This window comes from Leucoraja erinacea, chromosome 3 (genome assembly GCF_028641065.1).
Source record: "Leucoraja erinacea ecotype New England chromosome 3, Leri_hhj_1, whole genome shotgun sequence".
NCBI lineage: Eukaryota > Metazoa > Chordata > Chondrichthyes > Rajiformes > Rajidae > Leucoraja > Leucoraja erinaceus.
In genome coordinates, this window is record NC_073379.1 from 67,741,545 (window position 1) to 67,760,835 (window position 19,291).

General features: G+C 43.4%; 1 protein-coding gene across 2 annotated transcripts; it reads left to right on the top strand.

Moving 5' to 3' along the window:
* lyrm7 (LYR motif containing 7) lies at positions 1 to 18,972 on the top strand. 2 transcript variants are annotated; one of them, XM_055632844.1, is made up of 5 exons: positions 1 to 127; positions 7,134 to 7,206; positions 9,721 to 9,791; positions 12,281 to 12,362; positions 18,667 to 18,972. In XM_055632844.1, the coding sequence occupies exons 1-5, from the start codon at positions 110 to 112 to the stop codon at positions 18,738 to 18,740; spliced, it is 318 nt and encodes a 105-aa protein (XP_055488819.1). In that variant the 5' UTR covers positions 1 to 109; the 3' UTR covers positions 18,741 to 18,972. The 2 variants fall into 2 exon arrangements, with proteins under 2 accessions (XP_055488819.1, XP_055488820.1); XM_055632845.1 differs by lacking the exon at positions 1 to 127 and adding an exon at positions 207 to 359.
* The last annotated feature ends 319 nt before the right edge of the window (positions 18,973 to 19,291 follow it).

Below are 19,291 nucleotides of genomic sequence, written 5' to 3' on the forward strand. Positions count from 1 at the left end.
CGCTATTTTGACAAGGCGGTTTGTCCCTCTGCGGCGCCCATCCGGGGGAGTGTTCGCAGCGTTTGTTGCGTCACGGCGGGACGGGACGGGACTGGCCGGGCGGAGCATAATGGGCTCGCGGGTCAAGGTCAGCCCGGGACCGGCGCGCGGGACGTGGGGTGCAGGGCGGGGGCTGCAGCCACTGGATCCGCTGCATGGCTCGGGTCTCACGGTGCAGATTCACTGCCCATGCAAGTCACTAGCATTCTGCTTGGTGGTAGCATTCTGCTTCACACTGTAAACCCTGCAAAATGACTTACAATTGCAAGAAAGGAGTAATCAACCGAATACCTTTCCAGTTCGCAAACATCACTCGAGTGGTGGGCTATTTCACCCTTCTTATCTAAATTCCCCCATTCGGGTTAATTCGTAGGAATATGCAAACGTTTAAGGGTGTTACACGGATGCCATTAGCATAATTGTAATAATTTTAGCTTTAAAACCCATTCGGCTTAGTTGGTCATTCCTAAAAGTAAATTATTTAATCGACCTAGAATTGTTTTGCACGCTGCCTTTTTCTTTGACCCTAGTTCTTCTGATGCTATAAAGATAGATACATAGTGCTGGAGCAACTTGTCGGGTCAGGCATCATCTCTGGAGGAAATGGATAGGTGACATTTTGGGCTGGACCCGTCTTGATGCTGTTGAGTCAAGTATTTGGTTTGACAACATTTTAAGGTCACAGTTTAAGGATAAGGGGAAATCTTTCAGGACCGAGATGAGGAAAAAAAATGTTCACACAGAGAGTGGTGAATCTCTGGAATTCTCTGCCACAGAAGGTAGTTGAGGCCAGTTCATTGGCTATATTTAAGAGGGAGTTAGATGTGGCCCTTGTGGCTAATGGGATCAGGGGGTATGGAGAGAAGGCAGGTACAGGATACTAAGTTGGATGATCAGCCATGATCATATTGAATGGTGGTGCAGGCTCGAAGGGCCGAATGGCCTACTCCTGCACCTATTTTCTATGTTTCCCCATTCTCTTGGAACCAGGGATGGTTTGCTACACTACGATCCAGACCTCGCATGCTGTCTGTATGAAGTTTGCACGATCCCCCTGTGAGTGCGTGGGTTTTGTCCAGGTGCTCTGGTTTCCCCCCCTCATCCCAAATACGTGCAGGTTTGCAAGTTAATCGTCCTCTGTAAATTGCCAGAGTGTGTAGGGTGTTGATGCAAATGTTGAATAACGTAGAACTCGTGTGAACAGGGATCGATGGTCAGTGTGGATTTGGTAGGCTGGTGGGCAATAGATAATAGGTGCTGGAGTAGGCCATTCAGCCCTTCAAGCCAGCACCGCCATTCAGTGTGATCATGGCTGATCATCCTCAATTAGTACCCCGTTCCTGCCTTCTCCCCATATCCCGTGACTCCGCTATTTTTAAGAGTCCTATCTAGCTCTCTCTTGAAAGTATCCAGAGAACGTGCCTCCACCGCCCTCTGAGACAGAGAATTCCACAGACTCACCACTCTCTCTGTGAGAAAAAGTGTTTCCTTGTCTCTGTTCTAAATGGCTTACTCCTTATTCTTAAACTGTGGCCCCTGGTTCTGGACTCCCCCAACATTGGGAACATGTTTCCTGCCTCTAGCATGTCCAAACCCTTAATAATCTTATATGTTTCAATGAGATTCTAAAGGATGTTCTAAAGGGCCTGTTTCCATGCTACATTTCTGAACTTAATTTTGCTGAGTGACAAATGCTTGGGTGTGTTTATTTTTGTACTCTTGTACTAGCTTCAGTAACTGCAGTGCATTTTGCACTGGTTCACAATGCTGCTGTCGCACACTGGTGAAGGGGATGAATGTTTATAGTGTTGTCACATGTACTGAAATGCAGTGAAAAACTTTGTTTAACATGCTATCCAGAAAACTCCTACCATATGCGAGTAGATGAGGTACTACAAAAGAGAAAAAATGCAGTTCAATACAATACAATACAATACAACGGTTTATTTGTCACATTGCACAAAAAGTGCAAGTGAAATGATACGTCAGCAGCGATACAATGATAAAGGGCACACACAAAAACACAATAATTTTTTAACATAAACATCCACCACAGCATTCATCACTGTGGTGGAAGGCACACAATTTGGCCAGTCCTCCTCCATTTCCCCCCGTGGTCGGGACCTCAACCCTCCGCAGCCGTTGCTGCGGGCGTCCAGATGGTAAAAGGACAAGGTACAAGTCCAGGTAAAGTCCAGAGTCAGCTCCTCCCCACCGGAGACCGCGGCTTTTAGTTGGTGTAGGCCGCAGGCCGGCGGCCGAAGATTTAAAGTTCCCTCCACGTCGCAGCCGTAAGCACCGCAGTCTGCAGGGCCGGTGGTCGAAGCTCCCCTCCAGGGGTGATGTAAGTCCATACCGGACCCGCGGTAGAAGTTGGCCGCGGGCCGGCGGTGGAAGCTTCTTCTTCCCCCCGGGTCCCCCACGAGGGATCCCGGGCTGTAGACGCCGCGCCAGCTGGAGCTGTGCAGACCGCGGCTTCAGGCTGCCGTCTGCTGCGGGCCAACGGAACGGAGCGCTCCCCTCCAGCAAGCCCCAGCTCCATGCTGACAGTCCACGCTGCACCCGCCGCCGGAGCCCCGAGCCCCGGGCGCGTCTCCGGGAAAGGCCGCGCCGATCCTCGCTGTTAGGCCACGGGGGAGGCGACCTGAAAAAAGTCGCCTCTCCATGGAGGAGGCGGCCGAAACGGTTTCCCCCTTACCCCCCCACACCACCCCCCACACAAAACACACTAAAAAACACTAAAAACAGACTTTAAGACATACTAAAAAAATAAAAAAAGTTGAAAAGACGAACACGCTGCTGACAGGGCTGCTGCCAGTGCACCGCCCCCATTCAGGATATAGTGTTACAGTTACGGGGAAAGTGCAGGTTAAAAAACAGGGTGCAAAAGCTGCACAAGGTACATTGAGAGTTTATTCTTGCTTAATGTCAAGTTTAGTTTAGAGATACAGTTTCCACAACAGGCCCTTTGGCCCACCGGGTCCGCACCGACCAGCGATCACTGCACATTAACACAAGCCTACACACACTAGGGACAATTTACACTTGTACCAAGTATACAAACCCAAGCAAATTAACCTACAAACCTGTATGTCTTTGTAGTGTGGGAGGAAAACGAAGATCTTGAACAAAACCCATGGGGAGAATGTACAAACTCCACACAGGCAGCACCCGTACTCTGGATCAAACCTGGGTTTCTGGCGCTGTAAGGCAGCAATTCTTGAGTTTTGTATGAGAGTTGTGTTTTCACCTCTTCTGTACCACATGTCTGATCGGAGACGGGAGAAAACGGAATGACTGGGGTGAGACTCATTCTTGATTATGCTGGTGGACTTGCTGAGCAGTGAGAAGTCAATGGAAGGCAGGTTGGTTTGTATGAGGGTCTGGGCTGTGTCCACAATTCTCTACAATTTCTTGCGGTCTTTAATGGAGCGGTTCCCAAATCATGCTTTGATGCATCCCGATAAAATGCTTTCTGCGCGCATCTGTAGAAGGTGGTGAGCATTGTTAAGGACATGCCGAACTTCCTAAGGTTTCTAAGGAAGTAGAGGTATTAGTGTCCTTTCTTGGCCATTGCTTCGATATGGCCAGTCCCGAATAAGTTACTGGTAATATTTACTCCAAGGAACTTGAGGCTTTCAACTTCGTCTACTTTGACAACTTCTAACCTGCTAGGTTTGCTAACCTGCTAACCAGTACGTAGTTTGATTCGAGGAAAATGTTTCATGTTCTGAAGAGCTTTGATGGACTTCAAGTTGGTGCAATCTCTACAGAACATCCCCCCCCCCCTATACGGTGGATGGAAGGAAAGTTGTTTATGAAGTAGCTGAAGATATTTAAACCTAGGATACATCCCTGACAAACTCCAGTTTAACGAATTGGTCAGCAACAACCATTTTGAGCAAAGTGTGAAGGGTCTGTCCCACCAGCATGCGATTGCATGCGTCTAGCGCAACCAAACGTGGTGGCTTGAGGCGTACGGCCTCGCGTGGCAGGTCCCACAACCACGGAGGCATGTGGAGTTGTGCAGGGTGGTCCCGCCATCATACTCATCACAATCAGCTGGGCAGGAGGCGGCTCGACTGAATTTGGACGGCGTCGGTCGGTTACGTCATCGCGCAACGGCACGCCGGGCGTTGACGTCATCGCGCAATGCCACTCGCTAGGCTATGCTGTCAAGACGCTGCGTACGGCGTTGAGAAGCTGCGTACGCCCGGCGAGGCGCTGCGTACGGCGTCAAGACACTGCGTATGGCGTTGAGACGCTGCGTACGCCCGGCGAGGCGCTGCGTACAGCCTCATTGCGGCTGCGGGCCGACTGGCTGTTGTTGCACGGAATTTTTGGACTGTCAGTTTTTCGGAGCCCCGCGCGATGTCGGGACCAGCCCCGCACAACTCCATACGGCTCTGGCAATCGAAGTGGGACTGGCCCCGCGAGGCCGTACGGCTCAAGCGACCATGTTAGGTCGCGCTAGCCACATGCAGTTGCATGCTGGTGGGACTGGCCCTTGACTCTTATCAGTGGAGCATTTAACTCTTGATGCTGATTGACTTCTGTTGCACAAAGTCTCCTTGATGCCACATTTGGTCAAATGTAATATGCGTTTAGATCACGTTGCAAAGTGGGCTGAGACTGAATGGTTGAGACAGAATTAAAAGTGAGCTTTGGTGAGCAATTTATTGGCAAGTTCCACACAATGACATAACATGGCGTGACTTGCTGATGATTAAAAGTATAAGTCTTGGCTAGTAGTTAATTGGATTGAATTTGGCCTGTCACAAGGCGTATATTAGCAATTTTCCACATTGCCAGAAATATATCAATATTGTAATTCTTAGTGTAACATCTTGGCCAGCAATGCATTCTGTTCTGAAGAGCAATTCTTCACCAATACAGCCAGAATACTGTTTGCTTCCAATTGCTGCTGCAGTATCAAGTACACTCAGCAATTCCTTTGTGACATTGAATGAAGAAGGTTGAAGAGCGAAATAAAAGATTAACCCGTGTTTCTGTGGAAAGCATCTTGTCCGGAAACATCACGATTTGGTTTGGGAACTGCTCTGCCCAGGACAAGAAAGCTCTGCAGAGAGTAGTGCGTTCGGCTGAACGCACTATAGGAACTACACTCGCCCACCTGCAGGAACTATACATCAGAAGATGCAACTCCAGAGCCAACAAGATCATGGGAGACCCCTTCCACCCCAACAACGGACTGTTCCAGCTGCTACGGTCAGGCAAACGCCTCCGTTGCCATCCTGTGAAAACGGAGAGGATGAGAAAGAGTTTCTTCCCAGAGGCCATTAGGACTGTAAACTCCTATCTCTCCAGGGAATAACTCTACTGTACCTTTTCACTATTGTGTCTTTTTAAAATTGCTGGGTTTTTTTTTCTTTTTTTCCTCCCACAAATATGCAACATGTGAATATGTGTTTCTGTTCCATTCTGTTTTGTAATTTTTTTTGCACAATCCGCAAGCATTGCCACTTTTCATTTCACTGCACATCTCGTATGTGTATGTGACGAATAAACTTGACTTTGACTTTGACTGGCTAAAGAGATTGAAAATGGTTCAATTTTGCATTTGGATTGTGCATGCTGGCCCACTGCTGACAATACAGTTCTTGTAGAAACAAGGAACTGCACACGCTGGATTACAAAAAAAGATGCAAAGTGCTGGAGTAGCTTAGCAGATCAGGCAGCATCCCTGGAGAACATGGATAGGTGACGTTTCAAGTCAGGACCCTTCTTCAGACTTAATTTTTTTTTAAAGTTCTCAACAGAGGCTTGACCTTTATTCCCTTCATCCCACACCTCAATGAGTTCCGGGCTCGGCGTGATGTAGAGCTCTTCTTCCGTCGCCTCCACCTCTGGGCCATTTTCTATAGTGAGTCCTCCCCTCCCAGTGACGACCCCTTCTGTCCACAACATTCATCTTCCTCTTTGACTCCCCCTGCTGGCCTTCTACCCTCTCTGGAATTATTAAGAGACTGAGGAAGGGTCCCACCCTGAAACGGCACTTATCCATGTTCTCCAGGAAAACTGCCTGACCCACTGAGTTACGCCAGCACTTTGTGTCTTTTTTAGATGTTCTAGTAGTTGCTTTCCCCCACAGGCTTTTTACTTGTTCACTATCATTCAGTTAGTTGTGAGAGGATAAGAGGTTTGTTTTTGTTTTAAATCTTATTTATTAATCATTGGATAGGTGAGCATTTAGTTGTCCTCAGAAGCGATGCTGACCCAGCTGAACTGACCTGGTGAAGCTGCTTCTAGACTACTATTGGGTAGGCAGTTCCTGGATTTAAAACCAACAGCAAATAAGCAATGACGTTTCCAAGGAAAGATAGTATGTATCCTGGAGGGGGAAAAGCAGGTAGTGGTGTGCAAAAAAAAACAACTTTTTGAACAAAGAACAGTACAGCACAAGAACATGCCCTTTGGCCCATAACGTCTGCCTTGTGCCTATCTAAAGGCCTATTAAATGATCCGTTTGCATCTGCCTCTACTACCACCCCGGCAGCGTGTTCCAGGCACCCACCACTCTGTGTATATTCAAAGAAATTGCCCCGCAGTCTCTTTTAAACCTTACAGCTGCGTTTTCTAATGATTCACATTTTGACTTGTAGTGGGGGAGGGCGGGAGTTTCTGACTGTCTATCCAGTGTATCCCATTCAAAATTGTATGTACTATATTCAGGTCCCCCCTCGACCTCCGACATCCAAGAAAACAATCCCAAGTTTGTCCAACCACTATTTATAGCTAATAGTCCCTAATGCAGGCTATATGACTTCCTAACTTATCTTAAAAGTCTCGACTGATGAAGGCAAGCATACCATATACCTACTTAACCACTGTATTGTGTTACCACTGTATCCACCCGTGTTGTTCCCAAGTTGGACCACAAAATTCTACTATACATTAATGTTGAAATTTTCTACTTGCATTCGACCTCCCAAAGTGCAACACGTCATTCATTCTTGCTCGGATGGGTCGGGGCTCTTAGGTCATAATGCCATTGAAAGTTATTGGTAAGTGACTGTGTAGCACAACAGATATCTGGCAACCTCTCAATGCAACATATCTTTTTGCTTTGGAAGGTATTGCAACTTTTCAAGTCTTTACATAGAACGAGGCAAGATGTGTTCAGAGGTGATAATCAGGCACTAGAAGGTAAGTTGAATTATTATTGAGTTGTGGTGTAAATGTTATTCTTTGAATATAAGGATAATAAAATTAATTATTTTGTCAGTACCTGCTACAAATAACAATTTCTTCACATCTGGAAATAAAAAAATAAAACGTATTTAGAAAGTACTACAGTTATATTACCTTCCAAAGCTGTGCCTTTTTTTAGTTTAGGGTTTAGTTTAGGCATACAGCGTGGAAACAGGTACTTCGGCTCACCGGTCTGCGCCAGCCAGTGATCCCAGCACATTAACACCAACCTACACCCACTAGGAACAATTCTTACATTTATCAAGCCAATTAACTTACAAATCTTCCCCATTGCAGTGAAATGTGAGATGGATAAAAGTTAGTATGCAGCTTATGAACTTTTTTTTATTCTGCTAAGTTTCCAGCTGTCAAGGTTGAAATAAAAAACGGTTGATTTATTTCTCCAACTAAAAATCATATATTTCCATCCCTCCCCCGTGTTCTCTGCCGAGTCCCAAGTTCAGCTATGACTGACCAACTATAAAGTACTAGACCAGGTGCGGAACAGTTGGGCTCCGTCTCCCTAGGCTGAATATTCCACCACTGACCCATAGTCCCCAACTGCGCATGCGTAGCTGACGGGTTCCCATTGTGATGCCAGAGATCCCCGTTGTGACGCGAGTCACGGCAACCCTCCATCAAATGCGCCTCGCCATCCCTCTTCCTACCCCTATCCTCCTCCATTCCCCCTCATCCCCAGCACTCCCTCCCCATCCTCATCACCCTTCCTTTTCTTTCCACCTCCTCCTCCCATCCCCCACTCCCTCCCTCATCTCTCCCTCCCTCCTTTCCCCTACCCTCAGTCACTCCCTCCCTCACTCCATAACCACTCTCCCCTCCCTACCTCACTACACCCCTCCTCTACCTCTATCTCCCTGCTCCCCCACTCCTCACTTCCCCCCTATCCCACCCCCTCACAATGAGAATCACAATTTTTGTTTTGTAAATGAAACCTCCCACAAGAATTTGATTAAAACTGAGGTTTTTTTTAAATCGCGATTTAAAAAAAATAAAAATTAAATGAGTATCGGGATCCCATTGTGACGTCATTCGCTACTAAGTGGAAAAGTGATTGTTTTGTAAAAGTGTTTTTTGTAAAGTTTAAAATGCGAATAACTTGTAAAATATAACATCAATCTGAACAAAACCTGCCACAGCACACCACGGGACAATAGTGAGTAAGGTGTACCAAAAATAGTGCTATTGTGTACCGTTTTGGCGTAGTTTCAAAGGTATATAAGGTAAGTCTTTCCCGATTGACAACGTGTTTTAGTATTCCTGTTGAAATGTGCATCTACATTCAGATATTTACTCTTTATGTACAGGATGTAAAACTGCTAAAAAAAAAAACAGGAATAACTGTCTGAACTTGGCATATTAGCTCTGATTTTGGAAAGATCTAAAGATTAAAAAATAAATAAAATGGATGCTTATGATCAGTCTCTTCCTTGACAGGTGACCAGTTAATTGGCTATGAACCAAGAGATGATTTTAGCAATTAGGGTTGGATTTCACTACTTGCTTTTTGGTGAAAAACAATACAAGATTCAAAAGGTAGATAAAAATGCTGTTGAAACTCAGGGAGTGATGCAGCATCTATTGAGCGAAGGAAAAGGTGATGTTTTGGGTCGAAACCCTTCTTCAGAAACGTCACCTATTCCTTCGCTCCATAGATGCTGCCTCACCCGCTGAGTTTTTCCAGCAATTTTGTCTACCTTTGATTTTTCTAGCATTTGCAGTTCTTTCATATACAAGATTCAGAGATTTCCAAATGTTTTTGGCAGTTATATCAGAACACAATGGACTTCATTTTCAGGTATCATTCATTGTGCACACAGAATGTTGAATTGGGTACTCTCAAGTACTCTTTGAATCTCTGTGAAATATAGACGCCGTGGAGGCATTGTATGGAATTATGTAACTGGTTTGGACGGATTGTGGGGTGGGAGAAGTGGAGAGAGGAAGCAGCGAAAAGAGCTAGGGTGATCTCTTTGAAGATAAAATGACCTAAAACAAATGGCCAATGTTTTTAGTATATCTTGTACCATGTAAACAAAAGGCCTTTGATGTGATGCATTCTGTGGAAACCTTTTCCTGTACCTCTGACCATGACTAATGTCTGTGGAATGTGCTAAGGGGACAAAAAAAACCCTATTTAAGGCAATGTAATTCTGTTGTTCAGAGAAGGGGACCGAGGACAGTTAAGTGTCTACATTGGTCACTTGACTGGAATTCTCGCTCCCTTCCATCGGCCGATGTTGAGTAAAGTTTTGAACTGGTCTACCAAACAGTTTGTGTGGTGTCTGTTTATTAAGAAGCGAACCTGGTTTATTAGTTAAGAAAAGTAGCTTTTTCAGAGAGAGCTTTAGAAATTGTGTGCAATTTGTTGGCCGTTTAAAAAAATTACTGTAACACAACGTTTTTTATGTGAATATTGCACTGAAACCAGCTTTGTGCCCTGTTTTGTAGCTGCAAGACTGAAGATTAATTCTGAATTCCGGAGCCACGTTACTGAATCATCTCCGGAGCAAATAACCAAGGTCTATTCAGTGCGGTAATAATTACAAATGATTGCTCTTCTAAGAGTGTTTGGTTTTCATATACAACGAGTATGAACCAGAACAAAGAATTCCTTGTTGAAGTTTCACAGGCACATTTGATCCAATAATAACAACAATAAAACAAAGTGTATAGAGCAATGATAGTAGTGCAAAGTTTGCAGTGGTTCGATGGGAATGAGGTAGGATTGTGGTTAAGGTTATGCAGGGTAGTTCAGTCGCCTGATGGTTGATGGGAAGAAGCTGTTCTTAAACCTGGAGGTGATGGTTCTCGTGCTTCGGTATCGCAGTGAGAAGAGTGTGTGGCCATGGTATTGATGATGTTAGCTGATTTGAGGCAGTGATTCCCAAAGATCCCTTTGATGGTGGGGATGGACCGGGGAATCAACCACTTTCTGCAGTCTCCTTCGTTCTTGAGAGATTGAATTACCAGTCTAGACCGTAATGCATTTTATCAATTAAATGTGTGTGTGTGTGTCTAACTCGGAGAGTTTAACTTCACTGGTGAGGCATACAGGAATGGAAGACACTATAGAGCAGCAGTTAGTGCTGCTGTCTCGCAGCTCCTGTGACCCAGGTTCAGTCCTGACCTTGGATGCTGTTTTGTGGGGTTAACCATTGTCATTGGAACCGTGTACATCTCCACCATGTTCTCTGGTTTCCTCGCACATGACAAAGATGTGCAAGTTAAATGGATTTGGGAAATTGACTTTCATGTAGAGATGAGGGAGAAGAGTTGATGGCCGCTTGCAAGAAAATATGCTACTGGGAAATAAGTGGGGGAAAGGGACTGATGGGATTGCTCAGTGCCAGCATTGACTTGATGGGCTGAATGACTTCCTGCCTTATGAGTAAAGGGACATAGAAATATGAGATTGTTTTCATAACAGTTACAAAGTTAGATTTGGAAGATGAGGAAAAACATTGGTTTTGGTTTATTATTGTCACATGTACTAAGATGCAGTGCAAAGCTTTGTTTGGTCTACACGAGTACAATCAAACCACATACAAATATAACAATAGTGCAAAGAGAAAAACACCAAAGTGCAAAATATAATGTTACAGTGTTAGAGACAAATTGCACGGTCTGCATTGAGTTGGGTTGGAAGACCGGGACTACCCCCTAACCTGTGGGAGAACTGTTCTGAAGTCCGGTAACAAAGGAGAAGCAGCTGTTCCTGAATCTGGTCGTGTATGTAATTTCAAGCTTTTGTCTCTTTGGCTCAACAGGAGTGGAGAAATGAGAGCGACTAGGGTGAAAAAGTCCTTGATTGTGTGTTTGGTTTTCTGCGCTTGAAGTGTAGATGGAGTCAATAGTGGGAAGGCTGGTCTTTGTGATGGACTGGACTATATTCACAACTCCCTGCAGTTTCTTGCGGTGTTGGGCATCATGTTGCCAAATCAAGCTTTGCTGCGTCCTGATAGAATTCTTCTACGATGCATCCATAGAAGTTGGTGAGAGTCATTGGAGACATGCTGAACTTCCTTAGACTGCTGCGGTATTACCAGCAGAAGAATCAATAACTATAGGAGAAAGATAAAAGATTTTCTCCATTCAAGATGGTGGATACAGGAAAAGGAAGGTGCTGGTACACGGGCTAGGGTCTTAACTCTTGTGCCCACGGAAGCCCTCTGGGAGTTTGAGAACAGCTGGGGCTCAGAAGCTGAACAATGGCCATGGAACAATCGCATATCATTGTGTCCGGATCGATATGTTGGTGGAGTGGGCTGCAGGAGGCCCTGCATAACCTGGGGCTCGAGTGGATCAGGCACAACTCCGAGGTGGAGTGCGTGAATCAGACACGGCCTCCACCTGCACGGAGCAGCAGAGCAGTGGTGGAGGATATCGGCAACATCCCCTTTCCAGGCCAATCCCTGCAACTCCAACCCAGTGCTGCTGCCTGCACAACAGGCCTTTATGGCCAAGTTAAAACACTACATTTTTAAAAACTTTAGACCTGAGTCATACAAAATGGCACCAGAAATCCAGCAACCATTGACAGCGTACTGTCTCAGTCTAATCTAATATTCCTACACTCTTGTACTGAAGTGTGATTGTGCTTATGTAGAGTAATTTTTTTATTGAATTATTATATGCAAAAAAGGAATTCCGCTACCTCGGTACATATGATAAAGTGCCATTGAATTGAACCATCGATTGGCTGAAAATCACGACAATGATGAAGGAAATGGAATGGGGATTAATGGATAAAGACTGGTTTAATTAAAAGTAGATTGCTCTGTGCTGTGAAATTGTGCGGCTCATGCATATCATTTTTCTTCACTTCTGGAGAAATTCATTTAAAACAATTACTTGCAGCATTCTGCTGCCTTTGCAACCATATGAGATTCTGACACTTCCTCCACAGTTCCAATCCCACCGCATTGGCTGGAGGTCTGTATGTGTTACATGGTCTCTGTTTTTAGCTTTAAACAAATTATTGATGTGTTTATTGTTGTTTTATTCACAGTTACTTAAATTAGGGTCAGATGTAGAGGTTATTCTTCGGAAGACTGTAATCCAGGGAGTTCACACAAACCATAATACCATTTGTAAGTAAAACTCTTGCCTTATTGTATATTTTGAAATAAATGAACAATCTGTTTCTTAACACAATGTTTTGCATGTTTTATTTCTGTCTTGGTCATATTGTGATTGGAACCAAACATACGAATGGTATAATTTAGAAATTTATTTTAATTATTCTCTCACATTTTGTAGGGTGACGCAGTGATGCCACAAATAGACTGAAGAAAGCGTGAAAGGGGAGACTAGAAATGTTTTTCTTTAATAGTTACTGGAACATGAATGTCCTATCTGAATATGTTGAAAGAAAGACCAAAATGAAATGTATATAAAAGTAGAGCATTGAAACCATGTCCTGGGCCTTTTGGTGGGCAGGGCAAGTTGTGCAGTGGATACAGAGGCACTTTGAGGGATAAAGCAAGTTAATTGAATTGGTGAGGACATGGCAAATGTGATGCAATGTGGAAAAATGTGAAGTCATCCATTGTGGCAGATAAAAATAAAGGCAGAGATTATTTTGGAATGGTTTGAGATGGAAAATTGTTGCTATTCAGAGGGACCTGAATATTCTAGCCCGACTCACTGAAAGGTCCAGGATATGGTTTCAACACTCTTACAATTATTATTTTGCCTTCCAATACACTTCAGATATGACATTCCATATTCTAGTAACCTGTTTTATTTAATTCTCATCTTCATTCTCTCTAAGTCTTAATTTCTACCATTTAACTACTCGTGTAAATAATTTTTCTGAGCACCACATTTTAATCATCTCAGTCGTGTTGTAATCAAAAGAAGCCCAGTTTCTGTTGTGTGTTCTCATTATTAAAGCTCAGTATCCCGGGTAACAATCTCACCTGTACTGTCTAGACTGTAAGTAATCATGGGCATTCACACATAGAGATCACCAGCCTACAGCCTTTCACTCTGAAAAGCATAGTGTGGTTGGCTGGCCTCTGACCTGATTATAAAATATGCAACCTTAATTCAATTTTAATGGCATTGGTCATTTTTATCACTTTTTAAAAAAACACCACATAAAATGGCTTCTACAAATACTTTTTCATACATTGAACAGCTCTGACATGTTTCCAGTGCAGCAAATGATGCTAATTCAAATTAGTTGTTTTGTGGGGAACTAAGGAATTGTAAGGATAAAAAGACCCTAATGGGACTAATCTACAGGCCCCTGAAAAAGCTACTTATCTTAACTACTAAACCAGGTTCGCTTCTTAATAAACAGACACCACACAAACTGTTTGGTAGACCAGTTCAAAACTTTACTTAACATCGGCCGATGGAAGGGAGGGAGAACTCCAGTCAAGTGACCAACACAGACACTTGACTGTCCTCAGCCACCTTCTCTGAACAACAGAATTACATTGCCTTAAATAGGGTTTTTTTACCCCTTATCACATTCCACAGACATTAGTCATGGTCAGAGGTACTGGAAAAGGTTTCCACAGAATGCATCACATCAAACCTTTTTTTTACATGGTACAAGATATACTAAAAACATTGTCCATTTGTTTTATCTCCAAATAGACCACCCTAGCTCTCTTCGCTGCTTCCTCTGTCATTTGGTCCCTCATAAACATAGGTCATTTGTTTACAAAGATGTGACTGTCTATTTCTCTCTTCCTTTATTGCCTCCTCCCCCATAAACATTGGTCATTTGGTTTATGGCATCTTACTTTCAAAGATATCTCTCTAGCTCCTTCACTTGGGAGACAATGTTATCTCACACACCCCGCAACCTGAGGAAAGCCTAATTTGAGACTAATTATAAGCTGTAAGCTAGCCCAGAAGCCAATTTAATATCTTCTTATATTTTTAACTAAAATTCGGCTTCATCACCCCCAAACAGTAGCCTGGATATAGGGTGCAAGTTGAATCAGGAGTTAAAATTGGCATGTAGTAAAAGTAATGGTGTGGTTGTTATAGGAGATTTCAACATGCAGGTAGACTGGGAAAATCAGGTTGGTACTCGACCCCAAGAAAGAGACTTTGTAGAGTGCCTTTATGATGGATTCTTAGAACAGCTTGGAGCCTACCAAGGAGAAGGCAATTCTGGATTTAGTATTATGAAATGAACAGGATTTGATAAAGGACCTCGAGGTTAATGAGCCATTAGGAGGCAGTGACCATAACGTGGTCAGGTTTAATCTACAATTGGAGAGGAAGAAGAGTAGATCGGAGGTGTCAGTGTTACAGTTGAATAAAGGGGACTATGGGGCCATGAGGGAGGAGCTGGCCAAAGTTGACTGGAAAGGTACACTAGCAGGGATGACAGTGGAACAAAAATGGCAGGTATTTATAGGAATAATACAAAAGGTTCAGGATCAGTTCATTCCTAGGAGGAAGAAAGATTCCAAGGGGAGCCATGGCTGACAAGGGACGTCAGGGACAGTATAAAAATTAAAGCAAAGAAGTACAACGTAGCAAAGATGAGCGGGAAGCAAGAAGATTGGGTAATGTTTAACGAACAACAGAAGCTAAACAAAAAGACAATACGGGAAAAAAAAATGAGGTACGAAGGTAAGCTAGCCAAGAATATAAAGCAGTAAAAGCTTCTTTAGGTATGTGAAGAGGAAAAAATTAGTTAAGACCAAAGTTGGATCCTTGAAGACCGAAAAAGGTAAATTTATTATGGGGAACAAGGAAATGGCAGAAGAGTTGAACAGGTACTTTGGATCTGTCTTCACTAAGGAGGACACAAACAATCTTCCTGATATAGTAGTTGGGGTGACGTGGAACTGAAGGAAATCCACATTAGGCAGGAAATGGTGTTATATAGACTGACGGACTGAAAACTGATAAATCCCCAGGGCCTGATGGTCTGCATCCCAGGGTACTTAAGGAAGTGGCTCTAGAAATTGTGGATGCATTGGTGATAATTTTCCCATGTTCTATAGATTCAGGATCAGTTCCTGTGGATTGGAGGGTAGCTAATGTTATCCCACTTTTTAAGAAAGGCGGGAGAGAGAAAACAGGGAATTATAGACCAGTTAGTCTGACATCGGTGGTGGGGAAGATGCTGGCTTCAATTATAAAAGACGAGATAGCCTCACATTTGGATAGCAGTAACAGGATCGGTCCAAGTCAGCATGGATTTACGAAGGGGAAATCATGCTTAACTAATCTTCTGGAATTTTTTGAAGATGCAACTAGGAAAATGGACAAGATGTAGTGTACCTGAACTTTCAGAAAGTATTTGATAAGATCCCACATAGGAGATTAGTGTGCAAAATTAGGGCACATGGTTTTGGGGGTAGAGTGCTGATATGGATAGAGAAGTGGTTGGCAGACAGGAAACAAAGAGTAGGGATTAACGGGTCCCTTTCAGAAAGGAAGGCAGTGACTAGTGGGGTACCGCAAGGCTTGGTGCTGGGACCGCAGCTATTTACAATACACATCAATGATTTGTATGAAGGGATTCAAAGTAGCATTAGCAAATTTGCAGATGACACAAAGCTGGGTGGCAGTGTGAACTGTGAGGAGGATGTTATGAGAATGCAGGGAGACTTGGACAGGTTGGGGGAGTGGGCAGATGCATGGCAGTTGAAGTTTAAAGCGGATACATGTGAGGTTATCCACTTTGGTAGCAAAAACAGGAAGGCAGATTACTATCTAAATGTTGTCAAGTTGGGAAAAGGGAAGTACAACGGGATCTGGTGGTCCTTGTACATCAGTCTATGACAGTAACCAAGCAGGTACAGCAGGCAGTGAAGAAAGCGAATGGCATGTTGGCCTTTATAAAGGAACATGAGGAATCAAATATAGGAGCAAAGAGGTCCGTCTGCAGTTGTACAGAGCCCTAGTGAGACCACACCTGGAGTATTGTGTGCAGTTTTAGTCCCCTAATTTGAGGAAGGACATTCTTGCTATTGAGGGAGTGCAGCGTAGGTTTACAAGGTTAATTCCAGGGATGGCGGGACTGTCATATGCTGAGAGAATACACATAGAAACATAGAAAATAAGTGCAGGAGTAGGCCATTCGGCCCTTCGAGCCTGCACCGCCATTCAATATGATCATGGCTGATCATCCAACTCAGTATCCCATACCTGCCTTCTCTCCATACCCCCTGATCCCCTTAGCCACAAGGGCCACATCTAACTCCCTCTTAAATATAGCCAATGAACTGGCCTCAATTACCTTCTGTGGCAGAGAATTCCAGAGATTTACCACTGTGTGAAAAAAAAAATTCTCATCTCGGTCCTAAAAGACATCCCCCTTATCCTTAAACTGTAGCCCCTTGTTCTGGACTTCGCCAACATCGGGAACAATCTTCCTGCGTCTAGCCTGTTCAACCCCTTAACAATTTTGTAAGTTTCTATAAGATCCCCCCCCCTCAATCGTCTAAATTCTAGCGAGTACAAACCGAGTCTATCCAGTCTTTCTTCATATGAAAGTCCTGACATCCCAGGAATCAGTCTGGTGAACCTTCTCTGTACTCCCTCTATGGCAAGAATGTCTTTCCTCACATTAGGAGACCAAAATTGTACGCAATACTCCAGGTGTGGTCTCACCAAGACCCTGTACAACTGCAGTAGAACCTCCCTACTCCTATACTCAAATCCTTTTGCTATGAAAGCTAACATACCATTTGCTTTCTTCACTGCCTGCTGCACCTGCATGCCTACTTTCAATGACTGGTGTACCATGACACCCAGGTCTCGTTGCATCTCCCCTTTTCCTAATCGCCACCATTCAGATAATAGTCTACTTTCCTGTTTTTGCCACCAAAGTGGATAACCTCACATTTATCCACATTATACTGCATCTGCCATGCATTTGCCCACTCAATCAGCCTATCCAAGTCACCTTGCAGCCTCCTAGCATCCCACTCACAGCTAACACTGCCCCCCAGCTTCGTGCAGGAATGGAGCAGCTGGGCTTGTACACTCTGGAGTTTAGAAAGATGAGAGGGAATCTCATTGAAACATATAAGTTTGTTATGGGTTTTGACACGCTGGAGGCAGCAAACATGTTCCCGATGTTGGGGGAGTCCAGACCAGGGGCCACCGTTTAAGAATAAGGAGTATGTTTAGAACAGAGACGAGGAAACACTTTTTCTCACAGAGAGTGGTGAGTCTGGGGAATTCTCTGTCTCAGAGGGCGGTGGAGGCAGGTTGTCTGGATGTTTACAAGAGCGAGCTAAATAGGGCTCTTAAAAATAGCGGTCAGGGGATAAGAGGAGAAGGCAGGAACGGATGGCCGACTCCTGCACCTATTGTCTATTGTGTATTGTGGGACATTTTAATAACCTAGACTCTATTGACGGAATGATGGCATATAAGTGTGCATGACCAAATTAGACTGGACCATGTTAATAATTAGGAACAGCAACATCTTTCTCTACTCCACCACAAGGTGCACTGTTTGCTGGCTTCCCCGGCATCATTTCTTAAATTAGTATTGACAAGAATTCAAACAAGTTACAAACTTTTCTTACAAAGATTTCTTTTGCACAATTTTGAAGTTTTTCAAATATATCTTGCTTATCAAACCTTCTGTCCTGAATTTTATGTATATGGATTGTGGTTCTGCTAATAAATATTTGAATGTTAAAAAGAGTTTAAACTTTTCTGAATGTTTGTTATTTCAGCTCCAATATACATTATATTTCAAACTCTGGCCTAGGTTCTCCCATTATAATATCTATGGGGTATTGGTGTTAGTGACAGAATTTTGGATACGGCGTAATAATTTTTGTCAAATGATGTTTGGGTGAAGCCCTAAGAATAAATAATATAACTCTCAATATAGAGAAATATAACAAAATGCAGAGTTAGAGAGTTAGAGAGAGAGTTAGAGAGAGAGTTAGAGAGAGAGTTAGAGAGAGAGAGAGTTAGAGAGAGAGTTAGAGAGAGAGTTAGAGAGAGAGTTAGAGAGAGAGTTAGAGAGAGAGTTAGAGAGAGAGTTAGAGAGAGAGTTAGAGAGAGAGAGAGAGAGTTAGAGAGAGAGTTAGAGAGAGAGTTAGAGAGAGAGTTAGAGAGAGAGAGAGAGAGAGAGAACACGAGAGAGAGAACACACCGTGGGGATCAAGAACAGAGGTGCAGTAGTAAACTATTAAAACATTACATGGGGCTTGATATGTCCTCTGGCGTCTTGCTGTCAAGAGGATCGTGCAGAGGCAAGTGGAAGACATGGGGTTGGACCAGCATTTTCATTATGGTTGACACTCTCTCAGAACTAGGTATTCCTTTATGTCGAGGATCATCAAATTCTTTCTCAAGGGACATCTCCATTGATACACATTTAATATCTGTACTCCACTGTATTCCTTCTTAAAAATAAAATGTTTCTTCTTATTTTGTTGATTACAGTGCTTAGACCCAGAGAAGAAGTTCTCCTGACTAATGTGCCTTTCAATGACAATCCTACAAAGAAAACTACATAGAATAAGCAATATTTCAGCGACGCTTTGAACTTTTCTTGTTATTGAAATGATGTAATGTTGTCCAAATTAATCTTCTGAACTAAACGTAATCAGATGCAGTTACATGGCACCTGATTTGTTTTCACTCCGGACAAAGTAGTTATCCGTGTAGATGCCCCCGACTTTGTAAAAGTGTAGAACCACTTTTGGTGTACAATAGTTGTCCACGATTAAAAATTCCAAACTTTTGGAAGTTCCTCAATGTGTGAAATATGATGTAAAATTACAGTTACATTTTTGGGAATGTTTTCTATCCTTAACCACTAAATGTTTTTGATTCAGTAAGCTCAACTGAACAGCAGTCTAATTGTTAAGAGACCATGTGCTAACTTGTATAAATATTACTGAATTGAAAACACAATTGAAATATTTGGATGAGAAAAATACCATTGTTCATTCAGTTTACTTTCTTCTATTCTGGTGGTGGCACAATCTATTTATGGCCCATACATTGCAATTAGTTTCTATTGGTTATTCAACAAAGATGACGCAAGGCAAACAAACACCAGCAA